General features: G+C 29.7%; 2 protein-coding genes across 2 annotated transcripts; both read right to left on the reverse strand.

Moving 5' to 3' along the window:
- Window positions 1-2,486: 2,486 nt before the first annotated feature.
- Window positions 2,487-8,533, reverse strand: LOC122505340 (calpain-A-like). The gene is made up of 5 exons (XM_043616862.1): window positions 8,405-8,533; window positions 6,831-6,985; window positions 6,420-6,547; window positions 6,108-6,303; window positions 2,487-3,794 (listed from the first exon to the last, which is right to left on the reverse strand). Exons 2-5 carry the CDS (start codon window positions 6,973-6,975, stop codon window positions 3,709-3,711), a joined length of 555 nt encoding a protein of 184 aa, XP_043472797.1. The 5' UTR covers window positions 6,976-6,985; window positions 8,405-8,533; the 3' UTR covers window positions 2,487-3,708.
- A 316-nt stretch (window positions 8,534-8,849) lies between these two features.
- On the reverse strand, window positions 8,850-22,417 carry LOC122505336 (calpain-A-like). The gene is made up of 8 exons (XM_043616855.1): window positions 22,020-22,417; window positions 17,402-17,578; window positions 16,934-17,121; window positions 16,543-16,846; window positions 16,231-16,412; window positions 15,910-16,160; window positions 15,669-15,826; window positions 8,850-9,071 (listed from the first exon to the last, which is right to left on the reverse strand). The coding sequence occupies exons 1-8, from the start codon at window positions 22,125-22,127 to the stop codon at window positions 8,850-8,852; spliced, it is 1,590 nt and encodes a 529-aa protein (XP_043472790.1). The 5' UTR covers window positions 22,128-22,417.
- Window positions 22,418-23,512: the final 1,095 nt, after the last annotated feature.

The raw sequence follows: 23,512 nt of genomic DNA on the forward strand, positions 1-23,512 counted from the left end.
CATATTGTGTATGAAATTGATGAAAAAATTTGCTCTGGTACTTAATGCGCTGTAATTCTTTTGAAACACAAGCTTTGTTGAGAGGAAACCCTACCTTATATTAAAACGTTTGACACGTGAATCTATTCTATAAAGAAGAAATGGAAAGTATAATTTAATGTCAATTTTACAATGCATTTTTAGTTTAATAAGACGTTTACTGAATGTATAAATGTTTCTAGAAACTAGTCAAACACTGTAGATACATACGTATGTTAAGAAACAGGGATTGAATATTAATTAAATGCCGTGCAAAGATTACAACAATGATCGATCGCACTTATAAAGGGAAATGTTTATGTTTCCATAAATAACTGTAATGAGCTTATAAGTGTAAAAATATTAATTAAAACCTAAGTGTACCTAAGCGTAAGAACATTATAACAAAAATTCATAGATATTTAATTTGGAGCGCAGAAGGTGTGACGTGTGAGGGATAAAAGGAACAATAGACGTGAATAAATGTATAATAAAATGGCTGCTTAATTAATGAGTTCTTATGGATATCACTAAACTTAACATTATTTTGTTATTAATAGATTGCTGGAAAAATTAAGCCCGTCCATTTCATCGCTACGACATAATAAAAACATTTTTGGGGAAAGTTTATTGCTTTTTATAAATGAAATATTTTATATTTAACACTCTCCAGCTTAAATGATAATTTACAAATAATATGTATATATTGATTTACGTATTGAAACATTCTTCATTACAACATGTATATTCGATACCACTGTGAGTCAATGTTCTTTCAAGTAGGTAGTAACTTTTTTTTAGTTTACAGCGTTTACAGCGTTTACAGATGCTTTTTTTTTTTTTTTTTTTCCTTAGGGCGGCAATTTCTTCCATAAATAAAATACTTGAAAATTATAAATTACAAACTAAAAGTAGAGCAAACCATTTCCGAAACTGTGTTGGAATCTAGAGAATTTGAATTTAGTTGGAAATTGAAAAAAGATTTTATTCAACTGTCACTTGAATTACATACATGGAGGCATGGAGGTATCGACATATTATAATATTGAGTGAAATGCGAATTTATTATAAACTCTTACCTAAAAATGAAAAAAGAAACACATTGAAAACGGCCTTAAACGAACGAAATGTTCTACGAAAGGCCTGAGAGATTATGAAAAAGAGATCGTTTTATATTGCTTAATAAAATAAACGCATGGGTGAGAAGAATGATTTCTTTGATACGTATAGAAAATATTTTGATACTTCCGAATTTGCACAAACAGATAACCATTAATTACCGTTTAAATAAGATTATTTTTACTGAATGTAGCTCAAAAAATAACAATTGTGAATTTTCTATATGTTAAGAATGTCCAACGACCATATGAGTGTGCAAATCACAGAAATTGATCGAATAATAAATATATGTTTAAAATTAAACATTTTTATTACCTATGTTTCTAATACCTAACTGATTATAGGTACCTTCACTGTCCAAACAGTTCAAAAAGAAAATTGTTTAATAACTGTGCGACAAATTCTATTATTTTCTTTCAAAAAAAATAAATATACCTACAACTGAATCTTAGAAAACAATTATTAAAGTTTCCGTTTTTCAAACAGCGATAATATTGTATGAGTTGCAGATTATTAAATGTATTAAGTGAAAGTTGCGGAAAGAAAAGAAATCAAGTAGTAGGTTATATTTTTTATTTTTAAACAATAATATTTCTCCAAATTTTAGTAAATTTATAAGTTTACATATTTATTTTATTATTCAATGCTGAAAAAATGTGTCAAAATCCAAGCAAAAATGACACAAGTCATAAATTGCTTCTAAAAAAGAATATTAAATATATTGTTTCATTTTTTGTGCATTATATAAAAACAATTAAATTATTGTTGATAACACCAATAATTGTGAGTCATAAAGCATATAGAAAAAATCATTGTCTTCATCTCATCAGAAACTACAAATTTATTTTAAAAAATTATTTTGCAAATACCTATATGAATTTCTACAATAAAATTCTTAAAAAATAATTTTTGTATCTTTTTATAATTCTGAAAAATAAATCTTTCGTTTCCGATGAAAACGTCTGTGCCGTTGAAACGTAAAAGATACTGCTTTTTCAATTGTAATTATCAACTGCATTATTGCTTAATTTAGTACATTAATTCTCTATTTTTTTGGACGACTGACGTCAAAATACTCCAGAGTCATTATAATATTAAAAAATTGTAGTCAGGATTATTCTGGATCTATTAATTCTCTATTATTCTGTGACTTGTGTCGATTTTGCACTGACGTTACCAAATCTTTATTTATTGAGTATTTCATATTATTAGGTATTATATAAAATAATACTTCCTGTAAAAATATATTAACGTATAACCAGTAAAAATATATTTGAATCTACGCCTCGTAAAAAGTAAATAAAAAATAAATGCTGACTCACATTTCAAAGTAATTAACTCCTTCATCATTTGTTAAATCCACTGAATTTACTTTCTTTCAAATATATTTCCGGTAGTTACAATATTTTTTAAGGCACTAACACGCAATAAACTCTTCAACGTTATTTTAAGTTGAAATACGTTTGCTGATGAGTATTAAATTTAAATAATAAAAACATAATTGAAGCACCGCATCTCGTCATGGTATACTTGCAGTAAAAGAATAATAATTATTGTTTTAATGTTATGTAAATATAATAAATTATGTGCAGAATCTTTACACATGGAATATTTTGCGAGAAACTTGTAACATTTTTTATAATTTACTTTGTTTGACTGCAACATTGAATTAATAGAATTCGATTTTAATTTATGCATAAGCTAGCGTACACAACAAACTTTAAACTTTTTTGAGATTCAAAACGCAGAGATACATATAATACAAGTACATTTTTATCTCCATAGAATAATCAGGAAGACGGATTACAATCATGCGAAGAACACTTATTTATTAAAAGAGAAACTTGGCAGCTAGAACAACATAACATCCATGACTTTACTTTTTTTACATCATTAACGTTTAGAAGGAAATTCACTTTAAAAAATCTATAGAAAAGAAAATTTTACATTCTTGTTCCACGCTTATACTTTCCAAAACCATATTTTTAGACTTAAAAATAGATAAAAATTTGATTCATGCGAGGAATCTAAAAAATTAATAATGCATACTAATTTTAGTTGTTTCAGTAGATTATTTTCCAATGAATTATTAAAACCACCTCCCACTGAATCCGATGGATAGGTGTGTAATGTCTAATGTGTATACGACTAAGATATTTATAAAGAGAGCTTTTCAATTTAATTTCTATGAAGGAGGATAAGAAGATGAAACTCCATATTTTTATTGGTCCCCATTTAGGGAAGTGGGGTTGCAGCTTCTCCTTTCCCTAATAGCTTGAGTTTCTCTTCTGCGAGAAAGTCATCAAGTAATGAACATTTAAATAATTTTTCTTCAACTTCCTCTTCGAAGTAAGTCATCAAGTTTTGGGTGTTTTGTTCACAATTTTGTCAGTAGTTTCAAATTATTTTCCCATACTTGTTTCATTTCTCTATCGTCCTTCATGATTAATTTTTAATTTCTTTCAAAAATAGAACGGGAATTATTTCTGAAAGTAATAATAAATTTTGTCTTAAACTATTTTCGATGAATTCACTGGTGTATTTATGTTGTTGAATTTTCGTTGAAGCTTATTAGCAATAAAGTGTTTTTTCCGCCCATTCTTCCAATGTAAAAGTTGCGGAATTGCTGTGATGAGGATCCTTTTCTCGAAAAATATCTTCAAAGAAAATTTCAAATCATTAATTAGTAGAAATTAGTTATCATAAACTCAATTCGCAACAAGCGTTTGCCATTTTCATATCAGGCTTACAAATATTTGTCGGAAAAATAAATGTTTATATTTTCCGAATTTTTTCTTCTTTATGATTCTGAAAAATAGACTAGCGAACTACATTCAAAATTAATCTTAATTAATTGAAATCCAATTGCCATATTAGACCACTTCTTTTTTAATTATTGGAAAAGAACATGAAAAATGTATGTACGAACAAAAAAAAATTATATTATAAACATAAATTCCTACCTGAAAATTGATGAAACTTGAAAAGAATATCTAAACTAAATTACATAACAAACTGTAACAGCGAATTGCATCAATTTCCGGGAGGGAATGAAGCTGATGAATTAGACAATTGAAATTAATATGAATTACTAAAAACACATTATCTAAGATTTTATTGATTAATTTACTTTCCAGACAATTAAAAGTAAACCTAGCTTCACCAAAAATTATAAACCAATACCTGTCTAATGTGCTCATTACAGATTATTTGACTTGGTGGGTGACAGGAAAGTTAGTGAGGAAAGTTTTAATGGATTTTTTAGGTTTAGAGTTTAGAAATTTTGAAAAATTGTTTAAAGCATTGCGTTTAAAACATTTTAAGTACAACTAGTGAACTAATTGAAAACAACAGAAAAGTCGTGTTTACATCCCAATAAAAAATCTTTGTTAGGAAATCTTTAAGTAGATTAAAAAGTACCGATAATTTATAACTTCAATAAGATGTTTAATAAAGGATGATGCACCTCCAATAGAAATAAATTTTCGATGAAGAAGAAAATAATTAGGTAGTTTGATATTGTAAAAGAAAATCTAAAAGCCACCAAGGGAATCCAGCAAGTAATTAAAAACATGTTATTCACGGACCCGAAATCTCCGGTATAATAACTTGCAAATATATTTTTAAAAAATGCGCTGTCATATATTTATTTCCCAACACCGCAAAAATAATAAAAGAAATTCCAAGTATTATTGAACTTAATAATAGTGAAGGACTTTCATGAATAGTTTTATATCATGTTTTATATGCATTATGAATGCATATAAAACTAGATTTCAGCGCTTTTGAGAAGAAACTGAAACTTTTTTTCAGAAGAAAGCTATCCCTTCTGAACTTTTACAACTTTTAACCCACAGGGCTGTACATTCAAATTCATATCTATAGAAACTTTTGGAAATAAGTGCAACTTAAAATAATTATCTGTACTTATTAATCAAAGAATGATTCGTCAAGTTTAGAATATTACTTAGATTAGAGTATTTTTTAAAGGAAGACATAGTTAAGAAGTAAGTGACAAAAGAAATTATGTGATGATTTTTGTTTTAAACTCAAAATTTAGATTAACGTATACCTACGAAATATAAACAGCTGTTAAGAAATTAATATTCTTTGAAGGAGTTTTGATCTGGAAAATCGGGATTTTGGTCTAGAAAATCTAAATTTCGGTCTGGAGAATCTGTAAAAGTCAAAGACAAACATAAAACAGCAATTCTTTCAGAGAACCGCCAACGGAAAAAAGTGGTACAAACAAAATTTCCAAAAATCTTACATACTAAAAACATTTTCTATTTCTATTAATACTTTTTATAAATCTTGGTATCTTTAAGCTATCTTTTTCGCAGACATATTGCACACTTATTTCATTAATTAACTAAACTGCGTTTCATCCGAGGATGCAAGGAGAATTGTAAAGAAAACAAAAATCCGTCTCACTATATATAGTAAGGAGACCAGGACGCAATGGATTATTTCAATTTATTTAAAAGCGACAAGTTGAAACAATTTCGCTTCATTTTGAACCAATAATTTGTTTTTTTAAGGATTTGCTTTTTTAAATTTATTACAATTCTTTATATGATTTATTTTCAATATTTATTTTATAAATATTGAAGTTGTTATATGGTGCGTGATGTGCGAAAGTCCTACGCAAAAGGTAGCTTAAGAATTAAAATTCTCTTTAATTTATTTGAATTAAAAAATAAACAAACATGTAAAGCCGAAAAACAGGAATTTTAAAATTGACGTTGCGAATCTAGCACAAAAATTGAGTGCTTTTCACAAGAATGACCTAAACCGGTATGAACTGCAAAACAGTCAATTATAAAGTGCAAAGTAAACAATAAAAAGAATGTAAGCTTACAAATATTCATTTGAAACAAAGAAAGAAATAGTACATTATTAAATGTCCTCATCTAGATCCGCACATTTACTTAAAGTGTGTGCATTGAATTTGTATTACTATTACGTACCAATCATAGTTTTCATTCGAACTGCACACATAATGTAGTCATCAAATGAAATCATCCCCTCTTTGGTACTATAACGATGTACTAGGATATTCAGTATGTGATTATTGAGTCTGTAGCCTGCACTGTTTAAGGCCTGTCTCAACTCAAATGCACTCAGATACCCTGAACCATCTCTGTCATACAGCCGAAATACAGCCTAAAATAAAGTAATTCGATTAGGTAGAGAGTAACGTTAAAGTAAAATTCCATTGTGCTAAATTTCTTCTAATTTAGTAATTTAATTAGAAAATAAATAAAATGCAGAATACGTACTCTCCAGTTTCTAATGTCATTCCACAGAGATTTAAACTCTTCAAATCCCAGTTTTCCTGAGTGATCAACGTCCAACATTGCCACCATACTGCGGCAAATGTCTTTGCTGAATCCTTTATTGTGCGTTTCTAGAAAGTAAATGAGAATTTTTAAAATTCACGATCGGTCAAATTCATTAGCAATTAGGTAGTGTTAAATTGAAAGTTTTCTAATATAAAAGAAAAGACCATGCACAACAAAATAAAGCATCCATTAATAATATTGAAGCGGAAGATTTAGTAAAAAATGGAGAAGGAATGAATTTTCTATTTCAGATATAAAAAATGAATCAACGTTTCTTGCAAAAGAAAGTTACTGTAGATCGGAGTAACCACGTGAGATATTTGGATTTGTTGCATTATTATACTTTACCTACTGATTTATTGTACTGCTCATTATTACAAACAATACCACATAGCAGGGAGATGAGAGTGTCGATGAATGAACCGTTTTCCACAAAGGTTTCATTCGTTTCACTTCGAGAAGGCGTAGTCTGCGGTAATTCTATCCTCAACATATAGCAGTTACTATCAATATACAACAATGTAATCAGATTAAACTAATTCGAATTCAGTTCAAAGCGTACGTGTCTTGAATTCAACAAACAAATCGTCACTAAGTGGTGAGAGTGTACAAGTTATTTTCACAGAAAATATTCAAAAATAAACTGCCATCATTTGGAATATCATGTAGTGTTGCAAACTGAAATTCGCAAATTTGTGCTAATTCAAAATTAAGTAGCTCAACGAAAACTATTGCAGCGTATCACCAACTTGTTGAAAAATGTATAAATTGTTTCAAACTCTTATTTTACTAAATTAAACTTAACACCTTATAAATAATTGAAAAACGTATTTACAATATCTTTGACTTCATGAAAGAATGTTTAAAAATCAATGACCGTAAAAATTTACGACTTGAGTGAATCTGTAGGTTCAACATATGGCATATAGGGAAGGTGATTTAATTAAAGCAGATGACTTAGATAATTTACGGACATTTCTAAAAGAATTAGACTGCTTCAGAAAAAGTATTATGATGTGAAAAGAATAAAGCTAAAAGCACAGAGCAACAAAAATAAACACTTTATTTCTTAGACTACGCACTTCGCAATGGACTTTTCTCTAAAGTTACATCTATCATCCGAATATGTGACATTTTACTAGTTATTTATATAGATTTAAGGCAATATTTTGAAAGCGGAAAACAGCAAACATAAATTTGTTTTAAATAATCAAATAAGGTAGAAATTTATTTTATTACGACTGTGAAATAATTCATTCAATATATTAATGTGATTTAACGTTTAAGAAATAAAATGGCAGTTTTACTAGGAAATTAAAGCAAGTTACAACATGCAGTTAAAATAAAATTGTAAATAAATTAAGTACTACGTAACTATGGCTTTAAATATATTCCTCGCTCAATAATTCACTAAAACTAATTTTCAACAAAATCATGTTCATGTGTTTCAGATTATTTGACTTTGAAAAAACTTGTACGCCAATGACATCGATTTTCTTAGGCGACTTTGTAAACAATTAGATAAATATTACATAAAAAAATTATTTTAAATGACTAAAAAAAGTTTTTTCTTTCAGTCTAAAAGTGTCTTGAGAGTGCCAAAAAGATTTTATTTAGATCAATATATTCCATAGGAACTGATACAGAATTTTATAGAAAATAGACAATTGTTTGAATACGAGGGGTAAAGTTAAAAGTAATTTCCAAAGATATCAATTTTTAAAGTATTTGACTAAATAATAGCAGATATTTATTTTTCAACCCTCATTCACAGACAAAAGTCAGTGGATTCCTTTATTTACTGATAAATATTTATTATTCGATTAAACACTAAATTTTCTAATAGTTTAAAAAACGGTGTTATTGTGAAAGTAGTGCGGGTAGTGTGCTAAATGATTTTACGTTAATAAATGGAACCTTACCTTTGCGCATTGCGTAGTCCAGAATTTCTTTCAGCTCCATCCAGTCAACTTCCATGTCATCGCCAGCAAGTTTTCTGAAGAATTCTTTAACTTTGTCCTCATTTGTCTCAGGTTGAGGTTGATCATGGACCTTTAAAAATAAAATTAAAGAAAATAGTATATTGTTCAGTTATAAATTTAAAAAAATAGTTTTAAACAAAGGATTCAAATAGAATATTCTGAAAAGATTATTCTTACCCTATCATCCACTTCGCCGACACCAACTTCTTCGTCATTCTCCCTGGGGAACAAAGTTTTCCATTTAAATACAATTCAACAGATGGGATAATTTTAAACACTTAGAGTGTTACACAAAAAGTCAATAAAATCTTTAACTAAACTAAAAAATCATCATATCAATTAAAATTATAAGGATTATAAGTATACCGAAAAAATGAAAAGCCACTTACTCCAAGTTGTTTTTGTTTTCAGAGAATATTCTCAACAAAAATTCTCCTTCCTCGTTTGGGTCGAAAGTGCTGGGAACAATGCAATAAACTCCTGGCGACAATTTAAACCTACAAGTGACTTCTCGTAAATTAATAAATGAAGGCGTGCTTGCTGCTGATCTAGTGTATTTAAAGAAGTTTATATCCAAAGGCTTCGGTAGTCTGTCAGGGTCTCCCAACTAAAACAATTTAAGGTTTAATTCTATTTTGTACAATCTTTCTATCACAGTTACTTATCTCAAGACATAATTTATGTGCGGTACAAATATATTAAATAATAAAGATAATAGGTCAATTTGGCCTATTATCTTTATATTATTTAACATATTTACTTAATTTGAATACATAATAGAATTTTAGTCAAATATTCATGTAGTAATTGTACATAATAATTATTGTAATAGAAATACTCATTATTCCATTATTTTAACAAATTGTTACCAAACATTTTTTACATTCACAATTGTAGTTTCTTTTGTTATTGTTTTTATTACCCTTCTTTAGAAAAATCAATTTTCATTTTCATAAAAGTTACGACTTTTGTAACTTATTATTTTCGGATTATTATTGCATTGGAATATCTTCAACTGTCTCTAACGAATACAAATATCGCAAAAAGAAAAAAGTATTTATGCTTCAACTTATTTATAAATAGCAACTCGCAAAAAGTGAAGCAAATTTCACTAGATAAAGATGTTGAACAAACTTTCTTAACACAGCATTCATATGCTGATTTTGTTTTTAACGAATGGTCATCTCAAAGAATTGTCCTTGTATATTGGAAGCAAAATTATTTTGTCCTAGAGGGACGTTTATTAACATGGCATTTCAAAATATTATTATTTGCTACGATGAGTAGAGTAAATAATGCATGTCACAGTGTTTGACATGCGAGAAAGAGTGGTTTTTTAAATTAAAAAAATAGAGTTACGCAGTTTCTGAAAAGTCTCTAGGGAAATCTATTAAAAGCAGTGAATTTGTTCTATTCCGTTCCGTAAATGTAAATAATTACTTTTCTGAAACAATTTATTATTATTAGAAAATAGAAAGTGTTTAATAATTGTTTACGTAGCAGTTTGGAAAATATTGTCGTAAATATTGCAATTAATAACCATAGCAACAATTTGGTCAACACTGTAACAAGTAAACATGTTTACAACTTGAATAGATTAAAGTCTGCTCCCCTATCTTCATAAGCGATCTTGAAGGGAAACAACTTCTTCCTCAAGTGTAAATCAAACAAGAAACCCCTTTCACGAGTTTTCACGAGTGTGCTAATACCCACTTGTAATATCAAGCAGTCGATGAGTCGACGTTAGTAAGCCACGGTGGTGGTGACGATGAAGTTCGTGAGCATGTACTTAGTTAGCTGCATTTTTGCGAGCGAAATCTTGGGAATGTCTGCAACGAGTCATCATTACGAGGGATTGATCAAGTATCTAGAACAAGTTTCCAAATTGCATCAGGTACTGTTCATTCTCGACGATCGATTGAACAATATGGACACAATAATGAATTCCCTTATGTCAGCCATCAATTTGCATTTTCCGTCTCTGAGCGTCACTTACACAGAAATAAGGTCGAAACTCAAAAGGCCCCACTTGATGTTCCTTAAACAACCCAGAAGCACTACACTGTTTGTCTTAGAGTGGACGAGAGAAAGCACCGTGAAGGAAATTGACATTTTCCTTTACAGGAATGATTTATTAGTAGGATCATCGAAACCAAGATGTCTAGTTCTGAACTCCTTTCTCTCAACTGAGAAAGACATGAGGAAAACCTTGGATCACTTCTGGCAAAAGAAGTACTTGGACATTACTTTGCTGACATACAGTGATGAGTCGGGAGGAAAAATCGAAACAAGTTCCCACAAATTACCTCTTTTAAGTCAATTCAATCCTTTCACCAACAATTACTCTACTCAGGTGGTGTCGGCGGAAAGTCAGTGGTTTCCAGACAAACTACTGGATCTAAACAAACGGAAATTAAACTTCACCTGTCCACTTGCTAATGATTCATGCGAGTTCGAGTGCAAGAAAATGGTTAAATTTTCAAAAGTCTTAGCTCAAGGAATGAATTTCGACGCTGAAACAGTGCCCTTGGTGAATCCCGACAGTCAGGCGAACAATGGAAAAAACAAAAGTGAAATTAAAAAGTTTGTGAAGGATTTTCAAACCAAATTTAAAGAAATAGATCCCGTGATTAGTGGAAATTTCGGGACATTCAATAGTAATTATTCAATGAATGTGAGGAATCTAAGAATTCTTAAACTTAATAGTGTGAAAGTCGTTATTCCGCAGACGGCAATACTCACAGAAGAAGTTCAAGTTTCATCAGAATTTTGGTACATGATTTTGGCAACAATTGGCACAATTACCGCTGTACGAATCACGGCATTTTTGTTGAAATTCAAGAAGAGAATATGGCAAACTTTGAACATCAGTCAAATAATAATAGGAATGACAACTGACCAAGAGCCTGAGAATTGGATGGAGAGGTTCGCTTTTGGCTCACTACTGATTGCATGCATTGTCTATTCGGGCTACTTCTACTCGGTAATTGTCGACATAAGTTTCAGACCGACTCCTGAAATTTCAACTCTTGCTGAACTTGTTAAATCGCGTTTGACATCGTTGATGACGCCGGCTATGAAGAATTTACTAATTAGCAGTAAACTTTCTGACATTCGAAAACTGTCAAAAAGATCTGTAAAAATTCAAAATGGAATGTCCGATAAGTGCTTGCAACTCTTGGCCAATTACAAGAACGTAACGTGTGTGTTTGAAAATGCTGAATATACTGTTAACAGACATGAAGCCAAGTTCGGTGAAATAGATGCGAAAACACTGAAAGAAACACTTGGATACACTGTCACTTCCTTCTGGTCGAAGCCCTTCTCACCCTATATCGACCGCCTCAATAAAATCATACTGAAAGCTGCAGAGTTCGGCTTACTCAAGGACTTCTATCTGCATGACGAACGTCTGCACGGTAACACTTCGAAACCAGAATTTATTGCAAAAGAAGAACTTCTATTTGTCTTGCTTTGTGTGTCAGTGATTGGATATTCTATTTCGATAGCCGCCTTTCTTTGCGAAGTAATATCAACGAAACTTAGAAGCAAGTTTTGCACAAGTCGAAATTTCAATTTGTAAATTAACCTCAGCACAACAAATTTTATTAAGTAATTCTCTTTTAATTCTTTGTTGGTCTTTTGAATTTCAATCTTTACGAATATATTAAATAAAAAATTTTGCACATAAAAATATTTATTTTCTTTATACAGTGAGTATTATATGAAAATTTGTTCTTGTTTAAGTTAATTGAAATTTCAACCCATGATTGATTTAATCGTCTATTTTTGTTTATTTTTTCCAAATAAATTAACCAAACTTTGAAAATTAATGTAACTAAGAGTGGTAGCAATATATTACATGAATAAATAACATAAAAATGACTATAAACTGCTTTTATTATATTTTATACTAGCTGTCGTACCCGTCTTCGACGGGTTGTAGTTTCTGATAATGCACTTAACAGTGTATCTACCAACCTAGAAAACCGGAAAATAGCCGGGAATTTGATTTGACAGGGAAAAAATAATAATTAGTTACTATTGTCTATTTCATTAGGAAAATAATACCATTTGAAACAGTGACCGACTTTTTATTATCAAATTAGTTATTTTTAACTAATTCAAATGCAGAAAACAATATTTCTCAATTTGTAGTACTTCAATCAATATAATGTATTAAAATAAATCTAAAATTTCCTCCAGTTTTTTGAGTTATAGTACAGTCTAATTCGAACTAATTGTATAGCAAGTAGATCCAGTTTTTCTCGGTTACATTAAATTATTATTATTAAAAAAAACCCGTCCAGTAAACCAGGAAAAATTTGGACAAAGCCGGAAATTGTTTTAAACCAAAATAAACACCGTGTTTAACTTTTGTCTTTACATTGATCAAGATATCTCTAAAAGTTAAATCAGAGAGCCCACAAATACTACTGAATTAAGCTTCTTAGTAATTGGTATCAATTATAATTTTTTCAATTTTTTGATATTCAAAACATTTTTATACTTACATCTTCGTTATAAGAAAGTATTTTTGAAAAATTATGCTAAAATGTGACTAAATAACATGTAATACTCAACTATAGAAAGTTTAGAAGCAATCCATGAAAAAATATAAAATTTAGAAATTATTTGTGTTAAATAAATTCATTTATTAGAGTCAAGTATTTATTTAATTAATCCAATTAAGATTTATTTGATTCAACTAAATAAAATTATTTAAACGAAATAAATTCTTATTAGATCGAAATAAAAACTTTTTAAATAAGATATTATTTTTCAAATAATTATAATTACTTGAATCATATAACTTTTTTTAGTGTAGCTATAGTAAACTAAAAGTTATTAATGTGAACGAACATTATCTATATTAATAAAATCAGATTACTATCTGTACATTGCTTCAAACTTGAAAATTTTTATATATTTTTTCGTTTTGAGACATTAGAATTCTAAAAATGTAAAAAAAATTTCTGTCTGTCTGTCTCTGTCTGTATGCAAAACTTTGTTCGCGCATCAATTGAAAACGGTTCAACCAATTAAAGTGAAATTTGGCAGTCTATTAGGTATTAAAGTAACTTACAATCATAGCCTTATCCGATTAAAAAATATTAACTTGAACAAAAGTTATGACATTTTTCCAAAAAATTCAAAAAAAAAAAAATGCAAATTTTTTATCTTTTGTAAAATGAATGAAAAAACTATCCTTAGCTAACTTTTTCAGATAAATACAACCCATTTCTACGATAAAATTTTTAAAAAAGATGTATTTTGAAATTTTTTTTCGTTTTTTTAGATCAACTTTTTTCTAAGAAAATAGTGATTTTTAATCTTTAAGCAAGCTTTTCAAGAAAAGTTATTAAAGTTTTTTATTTAAAGATCAGTATGTAAAGTAAAAAATTTGCTACATTAAACAAAAATAATTAGCTAAATGCCATAAAAAAGAAGGAAAAATGTTGAATTTTAAGAAATTCGGTTTTTTGAATTTTTGATAATTTTCCATAATTTTAGATTTTTTACCGAAGGGTGGAGACTATTGAATAAGTAAAGTATTTTTTAAGAGCACAAAAATAATAAAGCTAAATGCCATAAAAAGAAGGAAAAATGTTTAATTTTAAGAAATTCATTTTTTTGCATTTTTGCTATTTTTCCATAATTTTAGATTTTTTACCAAAGGGTGGAGATAACAAATTAGGTAAAGTATTTTTGAAGAGCCCAAAAATTTGGTTTTATGAATTTTTGCTAATTTTCCATAATTTTAGATTTTTTACCAAAGGGTGGAGACTATTAAATATAAGTAAAGTATTTTTTAAGAGTACAAAAATAATGAAGCTTAATGATATAAAAGAGAAGAAAAAAATGTTAAATTTTAAGAAATTCGGTTTCTCGAATTTTTGATAATTTTTGATTTTTTGCTAAAGGGTGGAGACTATTCAAATAGTATAATTATACTACCGAAATAGCTAATGGTAACTAATTATTAATTAATTAATTATTAACTAATTATTAATTATTATTAATTAACTAATTATTAATTATTAATTATTAATTATTAATTATTAATTATTAATTATTAATTATTAATTATTAATTATTAATTAATTTATCCCGGGTATTTTTGATTTTCCAGATTGGTAGAAACATTGTTAAATGTATTGGTAGAAACTAAAACCCGTCGAAGACGGGTACGACATGACAGCTAGTGCTATATATTTTCAAAATTTTTAAAATTCAAAATTTATCTTTTGAAATAATTATTGTCATTAATTTTACTTAAATTTTATACAGGGTTAATTTTAGTATTTTTTATTACAATTTAGTCATCAGAATGAAATTTGAGTTTTTCATTTTTTGATCATTAATTAATAAAATATAATAGCAATTTTGAATTCTGTGCAACCTACTGACAAAAGTCTCATATTAATTATATGGATATTGTTAATATTCTGACCTAATAGAATTCTTTTAAGAAAGTAAACTTATGATTTCAACAACAAATTTTTATTGTTGACCTAAGAAATACAACCGTATAAAAATTAATTACAAAAAAATTTCAATTTTTAAACTTTTTAATTTTTCAATATTTAAATCTAACACTTTTTATTTGTTATTCAAAATTTTATTATTCTGACGATTAAATCTTCATAAGAAACACTAAAATTAACCCTGTACCAAGTTTAAGTACAATTCACTAAAGTATATGAAAAAACTAAAAATTTCGAATTTTCGAATTTTTGAAAAAATGGCATAACTTTCGTCCATATTAATATTTTTTAATCTACTATCTCTAGGATTTTAAGTTAGGCTAATGCCTAAAAGACTGCCAAGTTTCACTTCAAACGATCGAACCGTTTTTCCGTGATACGCGGTCGAAAATTTGCGGACATACATACACACATACACACATACACACATATACACATACACACATAATTTTCTTAATAGTATTTTCGCATTCCTTAGAGTGTAAAAAGAAGGAATATAATAGAAATTTTGAATTCTATGCAATGTACAGACAAAAGTCTGATTTTATTAATAAGGATAATTTGGAGAATTTTAGAGAAATGATTGTTTATCACAAATTGTATTTCATTGCCTTCTATTTCTAAAACCTGGCCACTGAGTTCAAGTTAAGTTTCTCTACCAGTGAAATTTCTCCTTTAAATACTATTTAAAAAAGTAAATAAAATGTAACACTCACATGATAAACAGCAAACCCAATTGTTAAACAGTCAGCACCCATTCTTCTTTGCGCTCTCCTATTCTTTTGCATTAAAGCAATAATGACGGTGCATTTATCATCGCCTTCATCGGGACTTTCAAGAGTGATGCGGTATTGAGGATTGTGCCAAAAAGTTTCTACAAACACAAAGTATTAAACTAATCAAGTACTAATTAAAAGAAAATAAAATCTATTTAGAAAAATCGGTTTCAAGTAGTACCTAGGTAATTTCTGCAACCACCAGCAGTGACACCGCGTACCCACTCGCCTTCAAACACACTCGTTTCCCACTTTTTCTTGCCCTGGTTGTAGTCATCCTCTGTAAGAGAGTCTGCATTCAAGTTGCAAATTTCTAAATTTGTGAAATACGTCTTGAAGTCTTGGAACGACATCCAAAATTCTCCGTCTACGTCAAACGTCAAACCCAACTCCTCCTTCTCGTGGTCTGGGATGAATCTCCATTCTGGTGACCTGTTTCCGATAGTTTAATTAGCTTTTGAAAACTGGTTCCATTTGTTAAGCAGTAAAACTATTTACGCACCCATCACTCCAGGGACCATTCCACTCGGCCTCATTTCCCCAAGGATTCCTGATTCTCAGTAACGGAACTGTGCCACTTCGATGGGGCATTTCAATGTGAACATTCTTTATTCTCGTAATACTGTAGGCGTGACCCCTAACTAGACCTTGCGGTGTCCTAGCCTCCAAGACACTGGGATCTGGCTGCGTAGTGAAAAAAGCGGTTAAAAACTTTTTTTTAATTCTCCATGTACACCCTTTTTCCGTTTTTTCGGTTTACTCCCAATGGTTAAAAACTTATTTTGCCTATTAAAGTTTAGAGAATCGCTATTACCTCAATCGAACAACCAATTAGGGAGTTTCTCTCGTAGGCCTTCAGCAGCACACTGAACAAATTTGACGGAGTTTTGTCCATGTCGTACATTTCTGTAACGCCGCCTGTAAAGTCTTCCATGGCCTCCACCGCGGTACCACCTTTGAGGGATTCATAGGAGCCATGCAATTTCGCGTATGCTTTCTCGAGCAGCGCACTCCAGAACTCGTTGGGCTCTGGGGATTGAAGGAATAAAAGCTGTCCGTGGTAAGTTGGTAGTCTGTCGTCAATCACCACATCCACCCACTTCCCATACTGCCAAAATCTACAACAAAGAGTCCTTTTATTCTCAACAAGTCACCGCATTTGAGTGAAATACTAATTCTCTACTCATATTTGCATGTTTACTTACTTGAAGTGGAAAATTCCTGCGTAGTTTTCTTCAAAAGACTGTTCCTCTGGTACAACTTGATGAAATAAATGAGGATGCATAGCTAAATTGGCAACAGCAGCGAGCAGCCAACAATCGCCCAATTCTCCTTGTTGAACATCGAATCTTGAATAACCTTCGACAAAGAACTGAGGATTGTCTGCAATTTCCTAATAAATAAAAAAATAATTATACTCATTTAATCAAATCGATTTTGGAAAGACTCACTGAATGTTGGGAATATCTTTATTCTGATAATTTAGAAAAAAGTTAATTATAATACCAATTATAAGAAATTATTATATTATAAAAAACAAATAAAAAGTTCACCTCGTTTTTAAGGTGTATTTTTTTTAACAAATTAGCTGAAATTTTCTAAAATACTCTTTCTTGATATGTGAGAAATGAAACTCGAAAATTGAGGACCGAAAAATTGTAAAAACCATTTACCATCGGCCTTCTCCATTCAATATATCTGTCAGGCCTTTTCGAGAAATATAGTGAAGAATCAGTAGCAGGAAAAATTGGGTCCTCGAATAATTGTCCCCTTGATAAACACTCATCTCGAATTTGATAAAAATCTTGTATTGGACCTCGTGTCCTGTGATCGGAACTTTGGTCTCCAAGCTGGAAATTAATTTCATTAGTATACATTTTCACCGCAATGAAAAGGTTTTGGATTGTGTTTTACAATCCTCAAAGTTGTATTAAAGTGGTGCAATTAATATTCTGTTCATGACAAAGTAATTTGTTTATCTTGCTAATGCAAAAGGAATTAATATGATTCATGAAGGTCTCTCTGTGCAGATGCATTATTGCATTTCCATGTCTCTGTGTGAAGCGCGATGAAAAATCCCTCGAGGCAAATATACGCATTTTAAATAATTTCTACTATATTTCTGCATTCTTGGAACAATTGAAATTCAACACTTCACTTATTGCTGAGCTAAATTATTGAAATACTACAAATTAATTATTTAGTCACGCAAATTTACGGACTTTTACATAAAAAAAATACATTGTGTCACGTTTAGTAGGGACTCCTCTGCCTCTCATAACGTGACATCATTTGTGAACGTTCCCTTAATAATTATGCAAAAAATGAAAGAAAAAATTTGAAAAGTAAAAAGTATAAAAAGCTCTTAAAAGTGACTGATATTCAGGGTTTTTTTACCACAATATTTTTAAGGTTGCTTGTATCGCATTCGATGTCAGTTCTCAAAATTTCAAAATAATTTATCCAAAATAGCAGGAGAAACTTTATAAAAATCCAAATTTCGATTATTCGGAAATTCTTTAATTATAAAATAAAAACTTCAAAATATTAAAAAAAAAAAATTAATTCTACAGAACTGTTAGTTAAAAGTATGAAGAGAAGAATTGTATTATTTATAATTTATAAAAATAATTAAAATTTTGACGAGAGTTTTACAAATTTTTGGAACATAATTCAATTTCTGTAGTCATTGGTAAGTTCTTCAAAAATAAATTTTTTTTCGTGTTTTTGACTAAAATTCTTCTATATTTTTGCCACACCCTGTACTGTACTTATAATATGAATAACTATTTATTTTAATGTTTTGTTCTACATAAAATGAAAAAATTGATTTTTAGATTACACAGCCACACAAAAAAAAAAAAAAAGTTCTGATCTGGGGGTCTCACTATGTAGACTTTATGTTTTTTGGGTCGCTGAATCCGAATCCGAGGTCCATTTAACCCCATCAGATCAGGATTTTGACATAACCTCAAAAAACCAATATGGCGGACACATTTTTGAAAAGTTCATCGGATTCGCTTGAAATTCGTTACTCGGGGGTTTTTGGGGTCGCTGATTACGAAAATGATGTCGGTTTTTCAAAATTCAAATTTTTTTTTTTTTTTCAAAATTTTTTCAAATTCAAAATTTTGAAAAACCGACATCAATTTCGTAATCAGCGACCCCAAAAACCCCAGAGTAACGAATTTCAAGCGAATCCGATGAACTTTTCAAAAATGTGTCCGCCATATTGGTTTTTTGAGGTTATGTCAAAATCCTGATCTGATGGGGTTAAATGGACCTCGGATTCGGATTCAGCGACCCAAAAAACATAAAGTCTACATAGTGAGACCCCCAGATCAGAACTTTTTTTTTTTTTGTGTGGCTGTGTTATAATTTTAACTGTTAGTTAACATTTTTACTAATTCAGGTGTAGAGAATAAATAATTTTTTTAATAAAAATTTTATAAGGATAATATTTTTGTTAAAAAAATGTTTATGACTTTTATAATTTGGAGAATAGAGTATGCTTTATTAATTTTATATAATCTAAATTTACACAGAATTTGATGTTGACATTTACAAATAAAACATTTTGTAATTTGCATAATAATAATTTGCTAGTATGAATAAATTAAAAATTCGAGATATTCTTATCATAGTAACGGTCAAACTTAATAAAGTTATGCTTTTTCAGAGAAATATACATTTTTGCATTTAATACGCAATTTTAAATGTATTTAATTAATTCAACAACACTTTTTATTCACAAGAAATAATTATTTTTAACTTTTTTGTACCGTCTGCTACAGGCTCAAAATTTCTTAAGTGGGCCGGCCACTAATTTCCTTGAGACGATATTTTTATGTGTCGTGTCAATAATTTTATAGTTTTTGCGAATATAAATATCTCCCTAAAGTTTTTTTTGCAAAATTTAAATTTTTTTAAGAGTTATTGTTTTAACAATTTTTAAGCATTAAATTACTTGATGGATTCTGCTGAAATTTTATAGACCGATTGTACTTGAACAAAACCGTATTGATATTCCTGGATGAGATATTTTAAAAGGTGCGCAATTGTCCTACATACAATGTAAAGATAATAAAAATGAGCATAATCTAGATTGTGCCTCACGCACCTAATCCGTTTTTCTCCGCGTGACTTTAATAATAAATACTTAAAAGCATATCACTTATTGTTTCCGTTCCAACTTTTTTCTTTTGGTCGACAGTTTGATTTTTTGCAGATTCTAAAAGAGAAAACCTATAAATACAAATAAGATATAAGATCTGTTAGCTCGACAACGTGGAAAACGATGAGCGATAAAAGAAGAAAATAAAACGAGCTAAATGGGTTAATTTTAGAAAACAGGTTTTTAACGTTAAAATAAACGAAACTTTTTTCTCAATTTCAAGGATTTTTGGAACATGCTTTTCGGAAATTGTGTCCTCATTTTGGCAAATGTCGCGACGCAATTCAAAATAACATTACTAAAAAAACTCTTTTTTATTTTACACTATATTTAGATCGGAGATAAAGCTGCAGCAATTTTAAAATGTCATATTGAAGAGAGCTCAATAAAAAGGATTGAATTAAAAACAATTCAAATTTATTTATATTTAAGGGGACTTTTTGGTCAAGGATTTCAAAAAAATCGATTTTTCTTTTTTTACTTTTAAAATGTTCCTTAGTATCCTAAAATTCCTGCCCCAAAACATTTTTTAAAAAAGATGCAAAAGAAAAAAGTTATAGTAATTTTTATGACCTTTTTTTATATACATTATGAAAACGTTAAACGCGTCTTTATTAAAAACACATTTTTGAAAACAGGGAGACACTTTTTTCAAAATTTACTGAATCGATTTTAAGAAATTGAAAACCATTTGATTTGTTATCTAAAAAACTAGACAATAAACGTCTAAAATTTTACATTTTTACCCCTTATTATTTTCTACTCGGATAAAATGACCCAAAAACACAACATTTTTTTTTTAATTTTTAAGAATGTATATAAAAATTGTAAAATATTTAAAAAATTGTTTTTAAGGTTTGTTGTCTAGAAACAACCCTTCTGAAGAGAATCCAGTTTGAATTTCTCATTTATGTAAAGTAGGTTGCGCCCGGAAAGTGTCTCCCTGATTAAAAAGCACTTTTTGGAAGACATTACCTGCAATTGCGAAAAAGAACTAAAAAAATTAAAGAAAAAAGGTTTTACTTCTCTTCTTGTAATATTTAACAATATCCAAAAGGAATTTTTGAAATAATTGTAATATTTGTAATACATTTTTTACAACAAGAGTATAAAAAAGTGTGTTTTCTTTATCAATTATGCACCAGAAAGTCCCCTTAATAAAAGAATGACATCTTATTTTCAGTTTTCTTAAATCGAAAAGAATTTAATTCGATGTAGACTTAACTAACCATTCAACAATTGGGATTTTCTTATACAAATTTGTTAATGAGGGGTGCAATTAAAATAGAAAATTTGAAAAAACTTTAAAGGAATAGATATTTAATTTTTTCTGCATTACCTACTTGCATTAATAGCAATAAAATGGAAAAATTTAAATTTGATTGTTCAACATTAGTGTATTTGATTAAGTACACTTTGTAGATTCTTTTATAAATACCACATAACTTAAAAAGCGATTTTTTCAAATGATTAAAAAATCATTAACTTTTAATCCTAAAAACTTAACTACCCCTTTAAGAATAAATTATTTTTATAACTTTTTTATTATATATTTTTAATATCTCAATGTTTGTCAAATTTTTGACGATTCATGTGTGTTTTTAAAGTAATCTAAATTTATTAAATGGAAGGAAAATTTTTCAGTCATTTGACAATAATCGATTTGCAGGAAATTTCCAGCAGAAAAAACAGTTGTTGCACTTGATAGTAATTAGCAAAGGACCTTGGGTGACGTTTCGTCAATTACTGAGGGCACCTTCAATTGTACGGGTGTCTTTTGAAATCAACACAATTAAATTCTGTAATGAATGAGAGTGCATACAATAATCGTAGTTTGGGTCTAACCGATATTATTCTTCTCGCAACATTTTCGTCAAACTATCAATCTCGCTTTTCCAATATTTTGCGCATTTAAATCAAGTGACATTTGACCACGTGACAAACACGTGCAAGTGAAGGCACCTTTGCAAACCCCAAATAAATTTAATAATATTGACAAGAATTGAATAACAATTACTCATGTTACAACTTTTAGAATTTAAATGTCTGGGAATTTATATTTTGGTACAAACAATTTATACAATATATTATTAATTTGTAATAAAGCAAATACTCACCACTTTTATATTAAAGAGAGAAGGTAAAAATCTTTTAACGACCGCCGTCTGTTTTGTAAAAAAATTTCCATCACCAGTGTCTTCTCCATAAGAATATTGGTCGCCCATTGTGGCTTACTGTTTTAATTAAAAATAACGATTTAGTCATACACAAGAAATCTATTTATTAATAGCTGTTGACACTGTCTCTTTAATAACAAAATAAATTTTATTTCATTTCTTTAAATTACTATAGGTTAACCGACTGTCAAAACTGCAAATACTATTTAATGCACCTTTACAGACCTATATGTGAATTTTACAGATGGAAAATTTAAAGGATAAATTTTGAGTATAGGACTTAAGTTAAGGGGTCAAAAAGAGGCGCAAGAAGACTCTTCTTGAATAAGGGTGGAGTCCCATGGCACCGTTTTGCGTTGCGTTTTGTAACTAGGCCATAAGTGCAAATATAGCGAACGTATATCTCCATCTCTCTCATACTCATGGCCTAGTTACAAAACGCAACGCAAAACGCTGCCATGGGACTTCAGCCTAAGGCTTAAAGCACAACTGGGGTTGAATCCACAATAGACAACTTTTCCTTAAAGCATTCTACATCGATTTACATTGTTTTCTATTGTAAGAATGAATATGGATACGGGAACAGGACATGCAAATGAAAATGACAGAAGATGTCTGTGTCCTTTTCTTTCTCATGCTCCGTTCCCGTAACCGTGTTCATTCTGCGTAGGCCTTAAAGGTACTCGCACACCTCGGCTGTCTGTCTGCCTGCGCAGGCAGAAGATCGTTCACACCTCACTTTTCCCGTTAAAAAATGAGGGAAGATTTGAATTTTAATAGATATTCAAATCTTCCCTCATTTTTCAACGGGAAAAGTGAGGTGTGAACGATCTTCTGCCTGCGCAGGCAGACAGACAGCCGAGGTGTGCGAGTACCTTAAAGGCGCTTGCACACTTCCAAATTTTTAGGCGAGCAGCGAATTTTCACGGCCTTGAAATGCACATTACTAAATATGATTGGCTCTACAAAAAGCTGCGTGAAAATGTACTTTGTCAGAGCCAATCATATTTAGTAATGTGCATTTCAAGGCCGTGAAAATTCGCTGCTCGCCTAAAAATTTGGAAGTGTGCAAGCGCCTTAACTCTCTGCTGATGCTAACGACCGTTAAGGCGCTTGCACACTTCCAAATTTTTAGGCGAGCAGCGAATTTTCACGGCCTTGAAATGCACATTACTAAATATGATTGGCTCTGACAAAGTACATTTTCACGCAGCTTTTTGTAGAGCCAATCATATTTGTGACTGTCCACGAGAAAACACGGCTTACTCCCAAACGTGAATTTCACAGGGCGAGCGATTGAAGTACTACGATTAAAGTTAACTACGCTTGAGATACCCATCTTTAAAACTGTATATTGTCGAAAGTAATTAATATTTTTAACTTTTGACTTTTGCATTTGAAAAAGCAACATAAAATCTGTCGATTACAATAAA

This window comes from Leptopilina heterotoma, unplaced genomic scaffold (assembly GCF_015476425.1).
Source record: "Leptopilina heterotoma isolate Lh14 unplaced genomic scaffold, ASM1547642v1 Lhet_353, whole genome shotgun sequence".
In the NCBI taxonomy this organism is placed as follows: domain Eukaryota; kingdom Metazoa; phylum Arthropoda; class Insecta; order Hymenoptera; family Figitidae; genus Leptopilina; species Leptopilina heterotoma.

Excerpts from the sequence above, each read along its gene's own strand:
- LOC122505336 (XM_043616855.1), bottom strand. The coding sequence starts at position 22,127 with ATGGGCGACCAATATTCTTATGGAGAAGACACTGGTGATGGAAATTTT. Across the intron at positions 17,122-17,401 it reads TTGAATGGAGAAGGCCGATG|GAAATTGCAGACAATCCTCA; the intron begins GTAAATGGTTTT and ends TTTATTTATTAG. Across the intron at positions 9,072-15,668 it reads TTGGGTTTGCTGTTTATCAT|TTGGGAGACCCTGACAGACT; the intron begins GTGAGTGTTACA and ends AAATTGTTTTAG.
- LOC122505340 (XM_043616862.1), bottom strand. The coding sequence starts at position 6,975 with ATGTTGAGGATAGAATTACCGCAGACTACGCCTTCTCGAAGTGAAACG. Across the intron at positions 6,304-6,419 it reads ATGACATTAGAAACTGGAGA|GCTGTATTTCGGCTGTATGA; the intron begins GTACGTATTCTG and ends ACTTTATTTTAG. Across the intron at positions 3,795-6,107 it reads TCGAATGAAAACTATGATTG|ATATTTTTCGAGAAAAGGAT; the intron begins GTACGTAATAGT and ends TTTTCTTTGAAG.